Source organism: Gracilinanus agilis, chromosome 3, assembly GCF_016433145.1.
Source record: "Gracilinanus agilis isolate LMUSP501 chromosome 3, AgileGrace, whole genome shotgun sequence".
In the NCBI taxonomy this organism is placed as follows: Eukaryota; Metazoa; Chordata; class Mammalia; order Didelphimorphia; family Didelphidae; genus Gracilinanus; species Gracilinanus agilis.
In genome coordinates this window covers 201,739,931-201,752,851 of record NC_058132.1, presented here as the reverse complement: position 1 = coordinate 201,752,851, position 12,921 = coordinate 201,739,931, and the positions used below count along the sequence as shown (strand labels likewise).

The 12,921-nt window shown below is 41.3% G+C and overlaps 1 protein-coding gene across 1 annotated transcript in view; it reads left to right on the top strand.

The window, feature by feature from the left end:
- The window catches only part of DSCAML1 (DS cell adhesion molecule like 1), a 542,818-nt gene that overhangs the window by 400,313 nt on the left and 129,584 nt on the right, over nucleotides 1–12,921 (top strand). Inside the window, exon 5 of the mRNA XM_044669027.1 lies at nucleotides 11,726–12,004. Coding sequence (XP_044524962.1) covers nucleotides 11,726–12,004 — 279 coding nt within the window. The remainder of the gene's footprint in view (nucleotides 1–11,725; nucleotides 12,005–12,921) is intronic.

Sequence of the window (12,921 nt, the reverse complement as noted above, 5' to 3'; positions counted from 1 at the left end):
AGAAAAGAAAAGAAAAGAAAAGAAAAGAAAAGAAAAGAAAAGAAAAGAAAAGAAAAGAAAAGAAAAGAAAAGAGAGAAGAGAAAAGTATAATACAACGCAGCAGACATTTATTAAGCATTTAGTACATGCAGAAAGCTCTGTGTTAGGTAAGGTACAAATTTTAGAGTTGATGTAAAGTCTGTCCTAAATTCTAGTTGGGCAATATAGCACCATCACATTTTAAGGTTTGCTATAAGGAGCAATGTTATATGGCTGCTATAATAATGGGCAATGTTATACGATAAGTGCATTTGAAGGGGCAGATAAGTGGCTCAGTGGATAAAGAGCTGGGCCTGGAAAGAGGAGATTCTAGGTTCACTTCTTGCCTCAAACCCTTCCTAACTATGTGACTCTAAGCAATAATCTGGGTTATTATTATTAACTCTTACTTTCTGTTTTGGAATCAATACTAAGTATCAAATCCCAGGCAGAAGTATTATAAGGGCTAGGCAATGGGGATTAAGTGACTTGCTCAGGGGCACACAACTAGGGAGTGTCTGAGGTTAGATTTGAACCTAGGACCTTCCATCTCTAGGCCTGGCTCTCTATCCACTAGCCATCTAGCTGCACCCCAGATTTCTATATTGTTTTATCAAGGATTCTCCCTACAACAGCTCTCTAAGATAGAGAGTGAATATACAGTCATAACTTTAGGGCTTAAAGATCTCATCTCATGCAAGTCCCATAACTTACAGAAGGAAATATAAGGAAATAAGGACAATGAGGCAGAGAGTGCTTGCCCAAGTGATTTGCTAAAAGTAGCAAGAAGCAGAGCAAGAATTTGAACTCTTATCCTCTTTTTTCCTACAGTATTATTATAAATACTTTATAGATGATGAAACTCAAGCCAAGAGAATTTACATGTTTGTGGTCATATAGTTAATATGTATTAGAAATAGAATTCAAACTCAAGTCTCTTGACTTCAGCTCTAAAACTCTTTCCACCATTCTAAGCTGCCTCTATGTTGAGCATCTGAGCCTGGCTTCCCATGTGGTCAGTCACCCAGGGGGCAGCCTCCAGAAAAGGCCTTCTGGTCACTACCTTCTCTGATACCACCAGGCCCCTCCCTTTCTTCTCTTGCACATTCCACCAAATCGCAGCCCCAAGGAAATGACCTTATCAAGTTATTTGTGTGTGTGAAATCATGGATACGCCAGTACTCTGAGCTCTGGTTTCCACCAGCTCAGGGAAGTGTCAACCTTTCACATCAGCCATCATGAGGATTTTCTTTGTCCTAAACCTCCAGGCTCTACCCATCACCCGTCCCCTACACAATAATGCATGTGCCCCTCTCAGAATGTCCCCAACCCTTTCTTGGAGGCAGAACCATCTGTCTCCCCGCCCAAGCACTGGAACTGGCAATGCCCCATCCCCTCTGGCTGTCACCATGTACACACTGAAGCATTTTACTTCTGCCCTGAAGTAGTGAAAGAGGTTTGGAATTTAATTTCACGCCTGAGACTCAGAAATTAATCCCCTCCCCCCTGCACCCCACTTTCCAACCCTTCCTCAGCCATCTTAACAGCCCCTCTGCTTGCAAATTTTTCAGTATACCACAGAATTTGTATGTTTTATTACATGTAAGTGTGGCACCAAGTAATTCTTCCAGGATACAGTATCCTGCCAACTCCTGTGGTCAGTGAGGAAAGAGGCCATGGAGGCTAAAGGGGAGGATCTAGAGAAGAAAGTCTATAAAGATGGGAGAATTGCGGGCTCACCTAACCCCAAGTGGGAAAAGGGGAGAGAAAAGGGACATCAGGCTTTCTTTGTAGAACATAACCTGAGTGGTGCAATCGAGATGTTGTTCTAGGACACCAAAGATAGCAAACACCCTTGAGAATATTCTTCATCTACCCATGGCAACCCTTAGTCCCATCCACCTCTGTCAGTCCTGGTTTGCCATACTTTGAGGATACTGCCACCAAGATACCCATTTCCCGAAATCTACCTTTGCTGCCACCCATGAATGCAGGCTTTCCCCTTTCTGCCAGGGAAAACAATATCCAACTGAATGAACTAATTCTTCTTCCACCTTCCCCCAGCTGAACTAAATTTGCCCCAAGTGCCAGAATTCCTACTCGTAGCTCCGATCATCTCCCCTGTCTGAGACACTCCATAAAACGGAGAAAATTTGTGTTACTTCCCTCAGAAGAAGCATGGGACAACAGAAAAGGCACTGGATTTGAACTTCAAAGACTTGGGCTCATGTCGGAGTTCTGATACTTGTAGGACTGTGAAAACATCACTTCACTCCTTGTCTTCAGCTTCCACATATGTCAAATAAGGAGGTTGCTCTAGATGATCTTGAGAGTGTTAAACTAAATGTTCTTTGTAATAACCCATGTTATGTGAGTGTATGTGTCTATACGTGTGTGTATCTTCCCTTCTCTTCCCTGTCCTTCCCTTTTCTGTCCTCCCCTTCCCTGTTCTTCTCTTCCCTGCCCTTCTTTTCTCTGTCCATCTCCTCCCTTCCCTTTCCTCCCCTTCCATTCCCTTCTGTGTTCTTCCCTTCCCTGTCTTTCCCTTTAGATAGATAGATAGATAGATAGATAGATAGATAGATAGATAGATAGATAGATAGATAGATAGATAGATAGATAAAGATATATGTGTGTTTAGACACATTTTATATATGGCCCCTGCCAACTCTAAAAATATGCTCTTATGATCTCAAAGGTCCTTTTCAATGCCAAACTTTATTATCCCTTTCCTCTGAAGATGAATGAGATGTACCAGTAGATAGCAGAGGTTGCTATACAATTGTTCATTGTTGGCCAGAATTTAATAAAAGGTGGCTCCATCTTGGATGCTGTCCGTGAAGATTCAATTACTCAAGTACCCAAAGGACTTCATAAAACAATGATCCTAGCTTCAAGGCTATCCCACGGAATGGATCTGAAGGAGCCACCAGGGTCATAATGCCTTCCCTTAACCATCAGTCTAGGAAATAGCTATTCACCTACTTACCCTGGATGAGTCACAATCTATGGTCAACCAGCAGTGAAAATGTGTTCATCTTACTCTCTAGCTCCCTCTTTTGGGAAGGAAGCAGAATAATGGAAAGAGCATTTGCAGCAAAATTTAGGATAATAGGAAGGAGTCTGCTGATAACCAACTGCCTGAAATTGTATAGGCTACTTCTCTCCGAGACTCAGTTTACTCACATATAAATTAAAAGAGTTCAGTTTGATGATTTTCAAGATCTATTCTAGCACTAACATTCTCAAGTTCTACAGTGGATGATTTCATCTCTTCTAAAGAAAAACCAATGCACCTGCTACCCAACCCCCTTGATGGAGCACCTTCTCTAAATTGAGAAGGAAGGGACCCCAAGGAAAGAAGAGATCTGATCTCTGGCCTGGAGAAGTTCGCATTTCTGATGGAGTTAAGACCCATATTCAAGAATAGGTCACACTTACGTAGCCATTTTTTGACTTACAGAGTGAATTCTTCACAACCTTACAAGCTGGGCAACTTAGGTATGCTTATCTCCTTTTTACAGATGAGAACATTGATGTACTCCGGGTTCAAGTGAGGTGTCATTTATAGCCCTCAGAGCCAAATATAAGGCACCTGCAAAAAATTGTATAAATAAGGGCAAATTAATGTAGTTAGTTCTCTGTTATCTACACGGATGGAGGAAGAAAGCAGCTGCCCAAATATTCCCCTAAATCTTTTCTTTTGATTTAGGAGTGGACAAACAACATGTTATGCCAGTGGCTAGCATACTGGGCTTGGAGTCAGCTGATACATGAGTTAAAATACTGCCTCTGACACTAACAGTTTAGCCATTGTCAAGTCATTTAATCCATCTAAACCTCAGTTCCCTGATCTGTAAAATGGCAATAATAATAATATCTGTAGAACCTACCTTAAAAAAGGTGAAGTTCACATGAAATAATGCAGGTAAATTACTTTGCAACTCTTTGAAAGCCATGCCAATGTTCCCTATTTTGATAACATGAGAGGATTTCTTACCGTCTATGTTCCTGATTCTATCTCACTAATTTTAAAGCAAAGAAGTAGACTACATATATAATAGATGAGAGTAAATGATACTAGACATAGTAGCAAGAGCCTTGGGCTTGGAACTAGAACATCTAGGGTATAGTCTCAGATCCATCACTTACTAATTAGGTGGCCTTGGGTAAATCCTATGGCTCTCTGACCTTCACTTTCTTCCTCTGTAAAATGGGATTCATAGGATCATAGATACAGAGCTGGACTGGCATCCAGTTCAACCCCCTTATTTACAAATGAAGATACCACATCAAGAACAGTAAGGTAAAGTATCTTTCCTAGGGTCACATAGCCAGTAAGTGTCTGGGGTGGGATTTGAACCAAGAGCTTTCTGATTCCATTGTATTATTCTATATACTATGATACACTGCCTTTCATCATTTAAAATATTAGAGGTAGAAGGGACTTCAAAGTCCCTCAAGTCTAACCCTTTTCCTAAGTCAGAGCCCCCCTGTAAAATCATCCTGAACAAGTAGTCACCGAGCCTTTGTCTATAGATTTGCAGCAATGGGAATGCATGGTGCTGGGAAGGGAGAAAGAACAAAGGCACTAACGTATGGCATTGTTTGGAAGTGGGGTGGGAAGATCACTACTGTTGGTGTGCCCAGCACCAAAGAAGTAGGAGGTTGTGGCCCACATGTATGGTTGTTGATAGGTGGAAGTCATCTATGATGAAAAGACCTTTAAACTGGGAGAAAGAAGACCTGGACTAGAGTCCAGGGAGGGGGCCACTACTTATTAACCATGTATCCTTGGGCACATCCTACACCTCAAAGAATATGGAAGTTGGAATGGACTTCAGTGGTCATCTAGTCCAACCTATTCACAAAAGTGCTCTCCACTATAGTATATTCAATAAGAGGTCTTCTTGAAGACCACCAAGAAGAGGGAACCCAGGCTTTAGGTAGCAGCCAAAAACTCTAATGCAACCTGGAGGGTAATTATCTCTTGAGGCAGCCCATTATCCACTTGGATAATTCTTATCATAGAGCAAATAAGTGCCTGAGGTAAGAGTTGAAACCCAGAGAACCTTAACTCCAATTCCATTGTACTTTAAATCATGCCATACCACATTTCATCAAGAATATTAGAGATGAAAAGTACCTTTAAAGTCCAGTGAGTCCAACCCCTTTTCCTGAGTCACAAATCTCTTCTACAACATCCTGAACAACTGGTCACCCACTAGAAAGTTTTTTTCTAACATTGAACTTAAATTTGTCTTTTTATAGTTTCTACCTATTATCCCTAGTTCTGCCCTCTGGGCCCATACAGAAAAAAAAAATCTAATCCTTCCTCCACAGGATCACCTTTCAAATACTTATACACAACCACCATTGACCTCCTGAGGCCTTTCTTCTCCAGACTAAACATTCCTTCAACTGATCCTAATTACAAGGACTCAAGACCCTTCACCATCACTAGCTCAGAATGAAAAATAATACTATGAATGAGTACAATGGGACTATCTCCCCTCTTTATTTCCAGAAATTAGGCCTTCTTTATGCAACCCAAATATATTGTTCAATTGTTTCAGTCACATCCAACCCTTCTTGACCTCATTTGACATTTTCTTGGCAAAGACACTGGCATGGTTTGCCATCATTTCCTTCTCCAGTTCATTTTGTAGATGAGGCAAGCAGGTAAGTGGCTTGCTCAGGGTTACACAGCTAGTAAGTGTCTAATGCCAGATTTGAACTCAGGAAAATAGATCTTCCTGACTCCATACCAGGCTCTCTATCTACTGTGGCATGTAGCAGGCCAACCCAAGAATACCTTACCTTTTTTGAGTGCCACATGATATTGTTGACTCATATTGCGCTTGTAGTCTATTAAAAATCCCAACCTCTCCCGCATCTTGTACTACTGAAAGTGATTGTTTATACCCAAATGCAAGACTTGACATTTATCCCTATTGAATTTCATTTTAGTAGATTCAGCTCAATGCTCCAGTCTGTCAAGATCTTTTTTGTTACTGACTATCAGCCAATATGTTAACTATCCCTCCTAGCTTTGTCACTTACAAATCTGTTATGCTCTCTAGCTATGCCTTTCTCCAAGTCATTAAAAACATATCATACATCAGAGAGACCAAGCACAGATCTCTGAGGCACTCCACTGGAGACCTTCTGCCAGGCTGGCATTGAGCCATTACAACTACTCTTTGAGTTGTCCATCCAACCAGTTTTGAATACATCTAATTGCATAAGCATCTAGTTCACATCTCCCCACCTTCTCCATAAGAATGGTATGAAATACTTTATCAAAAAACCTTGCTAAAATCCAGGCATAATATACTACAGAATTCCCCTCATCGACTAAAATTATACTCCTATCAGAAAAGGAAATGAGGTTAGTCTGACGTGACCTTTCTTGATGAATCTGCACTGGCTCTTCATAACTACTGGTTCTCTTTCTACGTGTTTACCCACCATCTGTATAATGCTCCTTTCTAAAATTTTCTCAGGAATTGAAATCAAACTCAGAGACCTATAATTTGCAAACATTGTTCTCTTCCCTTTTAAAAAATATTGTCAGCATTTTCCCTTTCCCAGTGTTGTAGTATCAGTTCATACAAGTCCACTTTTTAGAATCAGAGGGTTCCCTGTATACCCCATACACTTCCACCTCCAGTTATCTACCTGCCGCTCACCTCTCATCTCTTCTCCAAGAAGCTATAGCTTGTGCAGTGGCCACAGCCCAGTAAAACTGCCTCTGCAGATGGGCTGAACCAGCTTGATGGTAAATAAGGGGCTTCAAACCCATCAGTGAGTTAGGGGAAGCCCAAGTTATGCCAAGTTAGCCCAAGCATGTGAATATTTGTCCAATAAAATAGTCAGATGACCTGTTAAAAACCAGGGGGGAGACTAAATGGATCTATGATCTGTCCTGTAGAGTAGTCACCTTGAGAAGGCAAACACTTCTTGCAGTAATGATGCCTTCGCTCACACCATCCTTAGTACTCGCACAATCTCATTACTTTTTCAGTCAAAACACCAAAAGTGTTTTTCGGATTTCGGGTCTAATGGTAACACCTAATCACAAGTTTCCGAGGATGAAGCAAAGTATTTAGCTCGGCATCTTGAGGGAGGAGGTTTTAAGTGAACTTGGTTCAATTGCTCAGCTTTAGGCATGTCTCAATTTTATTTGTTTTTCCTTAGGTCCATGCAATAGTTTTAAACACACCAATTTTTTACATGTAATTGACAATATTATTGACTTTCGTTCTCAACTGGACGAGTGACGGTTTCTATATATGTTTACTAGTGGGTTTACCTGAGAGTCTTTACTTATATACATAGACTTCACATTTGGCTTACTATTTAAGTTCTTTCTTTTTCATTATGTGGTTTAGAGTTTTATAGATTTCTTGTTGTTTTTTTGCATCAGACAGAGACATTGTAATTAGAATTGCTTAAAATAAAAGTAAAATAGTCATAGGAGAACAATTTGTTCCAATGGGCCATGAAAGCAGCAGGAGCAGGCGCTATGGAGTGCTTAGAGCTTGTTTAGGTATTGAAGACACCGAGGTCATCCGTCGCATCGTGAGCCATCACCAGGAATTTTGACTTTCATCTTCCCTCTAGATTCCAATGACTCTAGAAGAGAAAGACCAGAAACTTCATGCAACTCTGGCTAATTTAAATCCAATTTATGCATGAGTCAAAAGACATCACCCATATCATTCAAAAGAAATGTGAGATCCACACGTTGAGAGACATCTCCAAGGCAAATGTTCATACAGGCTCTCTATGCCTGGCCAGTGGTAGAGCCTTCCAAATCCTGTTCTAATCAGCCAGTCAGACAGACTGTATATTGAACCTGACATAGCGATACCATTTTGGTCCCCCTCAAGTACAAAGGACAAAAACCAGCCAACCAACCAGCCAGAGGGATATGGTTCATTTGGGCTGGGTAAACTTGAATCCACTAAGGACACCTGGGTGCTCCTTTACTATCTCTTTATTTATTGTGGGGTATCAACTTCCCATTACTATTTTTTAAACCTTTACTTTCTGCCTTAGAACTGATACTCAGTATTAGCTCCAAGGCAGAAAAGTGGTAAGGGTTAGGCCAGTGATGGGCAAACTACGGCCTACTGCCCAGATGCAGCCCCCTGAAATGTTCTATCCAGCCCAGAAACATTATTCCTAATCAGATGAATACAATGAGTAGGATATAAAACAATGACACTGGGAAAGAGTTGCCTTAGAAACAGACTGACAGATGAGCATTTCCTTTCCTTTAAGGGTCCCCTTTTTAAAAAGTTTGCCCATCAGGGGCAGTTGGGTAGCTCAGTGGATTGAGAGCCAGGCCTAGAGACGGGAGGTCCTAGGTTCAAATCCCGCCTCAGATGCTTCCCAGCTGTGTGACCCTGAGCAAGTCACTTGACCCCATTGCCCACCCTTACCACTCTTCCACCTATGAGCCAATACACAGAAGTTAAGGGTTTAAAAAGAAAAGTTTTCCCATCACTGGGTTAGGCAATTAGATTTAAACAACTTACATATTCTCACACAACTAAGGAGTGTCTGAGGTCAGATTTGAACCCTGGAACTCTAGGCCTGGTTCTCTATCCATTGGGCTACCTAGCTATCCCTGTTAGTTATTTTTGTTCAACCATTTCTAATGCAAAGGTCTTTCTCCTTGGCAAGGAAAACGAATCGCAGAATAAAACTTGAGCAGCTCTGCCTTCCCTCTGTGGTCAGCTAAAAGATCCTTTCCTTCTTTTATCCTCCTTAAGGATAAATAAATGGCCCCTTTGTTGTAGTCCTTAACTTTCCTGGACAGCCTTAGTTCATTCTGAGCTTTAGTGTTCCTGACACTTTTCACAGATTGGTGCCAGGTTCATTCAACTTTTTCTACATGGTCTTCCTTACATCTTCTATACCTTTCTTTTAAAAAATCTAAACTTGTTGGCATCCACATTAGTCTCTTCATATAAATCCCATTTTTTCTTCTTTATTAAAATGATTTCCCTTTGTGCCTTCAGAATTTCATTCAGGAATCTCTCCCTTCCCTCCCAGGCTGACTTCCCTTGTAGTATTTTAGCCCATGGGATCCTGTCTTTTCTCTGAGCCCTTCTAAATCTGTTTTCCAAAATCTAGAGTGCATGTCAGATTACATAAGGCTTTTATTACCTTCTCTATTACAAATTTGAAGGGGGGGGAATCAGTTTCCCTTCCCTCTCTTTCCAAAGTTTCCATCAATCTCTTCCCAAGATTTCCATCATTTTTCCATCCCAACAACCAGTTCTTCCTTAGGAGTGAGAATGATATCTCGAATAGAATTTCCTTGTTGGTTCTTCCATCTGTTGGAGGATGAAACTATCACTAAGACACTGTATGAATTCATAAGATCATAGATTTTAGAACTAGGAGGAAACCAACCCCCGTCATTTTACAAATGAAGAAATGAAGACTCGGATAACTTGAGATTTGCCCAGTATCATGTAAGTAGTAAGCAATAGGACTAGGATTGAAATTCTAGTCTTCTGCAACCAAATCCATAAGTCTTTCCACTATATTGTATTGTAAACGAGATATTTGTAGAGCATTTTGTAAAAGTGAAAGTGCTATATAAACTTTAGCTCTTAACATGGGGAAGAGGGAGTTAAAAAAATCAAAGAAGAGTAATATTTTCAAAACTTTCCAAAACCAAATCAAACTTTGCTAAGGCTATAATCACACTAGGATATTCAATGAACAGTGCCCCCATCTGGGGATCTCAAACTGGGGGCAGCTAGGTGGTGCAGTGGATAGAGCAGTAGGTACAGTGGGTCTGGAATCAGAAAGACTCATCTTCTGAAATCAAATTCTGGCCGCCGACATTTGCCAGCTGCGTAACTCTAGGCAAGTCACTTAATCTTGTTTGCCTCAGTTTCTCAACTATAAAAATGAGCTGGAGAAGGAAATGGCAAACCACACCAATATCTCTGCCAAGAAAACTCCAAATGGGGTCACAGTCAAATGTTACTGAACAACCACAACAAGATGTCCAAACTGGACATCAACATTCCATTTACTCCCACCATTATTCAAATTTCTATGTGCCCAGTAACTTGCTGGAGCTTCATTGGTGCAAAATACCTATTATTGTGATCTTTAGGACTAGAAAGGATCTTAGTAAGAAAAATTAATTTTAAAAAGGTCCTCTTACAAAAGAGGCAACTGAAGCCTAGGGAGATCTAATGGTACTCATCTATATATACTGTATACTTAGTACTTGGTTGTATATTATTTTTAATTGACTAATTTTTCATATGTTTAAAACTCAAACTCCCTAAAGCTTGATCCTCGAGCACAAAACCCACCCCATCCAACACCCATGCACTCAACTCCTGGATCCCCAGAAAGAAGGAACTCTTTCTTTTCCCCTCTCATTTAGCAACCCACCATAAAAGACGGTGCCTATGATCCTCATCATTCACAGGCCCAGCAAACAAGAGATCCTTTTTGAGTAGCAACTGCTTCAAGAGGAGATGGATAATGAGAGAGCCACCTCTGTGGACCACCAGATCAAGAATCTGAGAATGATAGAGGAGGACAGAAAAGTAGTTTCAAGTTAGGGACCCTGGAAACAAGGGCCAAGTCTAAGTTGAATGTAATTGGGAAAGAATGAACTTTCAGGGTCAAACCCAGTGATATAATTTAAGCAGGAGGGTCTTCCCCTGCATCCTTATGTTTTCTCCCCTGGTCCTTATCTCTTGTTCCTTTCTAGCCCTCATTCCCACTTCCTTTCCTCTCACTTCCTCTTTCTCCCTCCTCTGTCCCTGTCTGTCTTGTTTTCCTTCTCTTGCCCTTTCATTCTGTTTCTAACAACAACAGTGATAATAATTCCTTCTACATCTTATTTGGAGCCAGGAGGTCACTAAGCTAGAGAACAACTGTAAAGGTTGTGATCACAAAGAAGAAACTATATTGAACTTTACAAAACATTTTACAAAACTTTGCTCCCCTCCACAAATCTATTAATTCCATTTTGGAGATAAAGAAATAAGGTTCAAAGAGCTAGTAAGTAGGTGAAGCTGAGGAGCCAAAGCTCCTGATTCCTTAGTCTATTGTCATTTCAACTACACACCGTCTTGCCTCTCTATGTGTCTCTTTTCCCTTACAAAATTTTCGTTAGTATATTTTGTTCTTTATATCACCTCCATTTTCCCTTCTCCATTCAGGGAGTTGTCCTTCATACCAAGAAATAAAAAAGAGAGAGGGAATAAAAAGCAGTTCATCAACACTAGCCAGCATATCAGTTAAATCTGATAGTGTATGCTGTTTCCCACACCCATAGGCCTCCATCTCTGCAAAAAAGACAAAAATGTATTTTCATGTATGTTGTCTCTTCAGTCCTGGACTTTCAATTGCTCTCTCTTCTGAAATTATCTTGCCTTCTAGCCCAAGGCCTATGGGCTCTAGATCGAGCCTAGGTCAGGGGAGAAGGCCATGCCAGAGGGGGCGCTGACATGGTGGAAATAACATAGGTACTTTCCAAAGTGTTTTCCCAAGGGTTCCCTAGGTGTGACAAGGCATAAAAGCAAGTTATTAGCATTGCTTGTTTTGAATCTTTCCTTCAGAACTATATGGCCTCTGAGCCTCAGTCTAAGCCCCAATGCCTTCTCTACTCCCTCATCTCCTAGCTAGTATTACCAATCCTCTTTTGCCTTTCAGACCCAGCTGAGTCAACTCCCACCATCCTCGACAGCTTCCACTCCAGGGAAGTGAGAGCGGGCCAGACAGTGGAGTTGCCCTGCACTGCCTCAGGCTACCCTGCCCCAGCAATCAGGTGGCTCAAGGATGGGCGGCCCCTCCCCACGGACAGCCGCTGGACCAAGCGCATCACAGGACTGACCATTAGTGACCTGCGGGCTGAAGACAGCGGCACCTACATCTGCGAGGTCACCAATACCTTTGGCTCAGCTGAAGCCACAGGCACCCTCACAGTCATTGGTGAGTGCACATGGGTTACCATCATCTGAGCAACAGAGGCTCCCGGGTTCAGGATTCTATCCTGGACCTCTCCCCCCAAAATATTGAAAGGATAATACCTCCCCACAATACTGTTAGGGCATTTGTCTAGTGGCCTTTAAAATAATCAGTGCTTTTCTAGCCAAGGAAAGAGAACCAAAATGTACTGAGTTCTTTTCATTTTTGTTCCTGAAGCTCTAGCACCTAGTATGGTATCTGGTTCCTTACAGCATAGTTTGAAAAACTTTAAATGGACCAAATGACCACTGAGGTCCCTTCCAACTCTTTGTGATCCTATAATACAAAGGAAGGTAGGATAGTAGGTGCTCAAAAATTGATTGATTGATATGTATTTCCTAATGCCAAGCAGCCCAGCCGCCTCTAAATGAGTCTTCTTAGTTGAGGAAAATTGTTCCATGCTATTGGGAGTAGATAGGGTTTACATTAGGGGAAATAATATTAATGCTCATTCAGGTCACTTGAATGTGAGATAATGTCTGTCTCCTTCTCTCCTCCACCTTATCCTCTCCTCTGTGCCGAATAATGGGCCGTTCACATAAAAGAAAGAGGCAAGCAACCTCGGGAGCTAAGAAGGAAGGAGTTTATGTGTAGAGTCCTAACGGGCTAATCATGGCCCTCCTTGCCATTTCCCAGTGTGGGGCAAAAAAAGTACATTGACTGATTGTACCTTATCCATTCATTCATTCATCTATCCATCCATTCATCCATTTACCCACTACTCACTCCATAAATACTTATAAAGCATTTTCTATGAGTAAGGCACCAGGCTGGGTACCGGGAAAACAAAAATAGATCCATCATAGGCTGAGTCCTTAAGGAGTTTATGATCCAATAGGGGAAAACACATGGGAACAAATTACAATGTCATTTGATGGAAA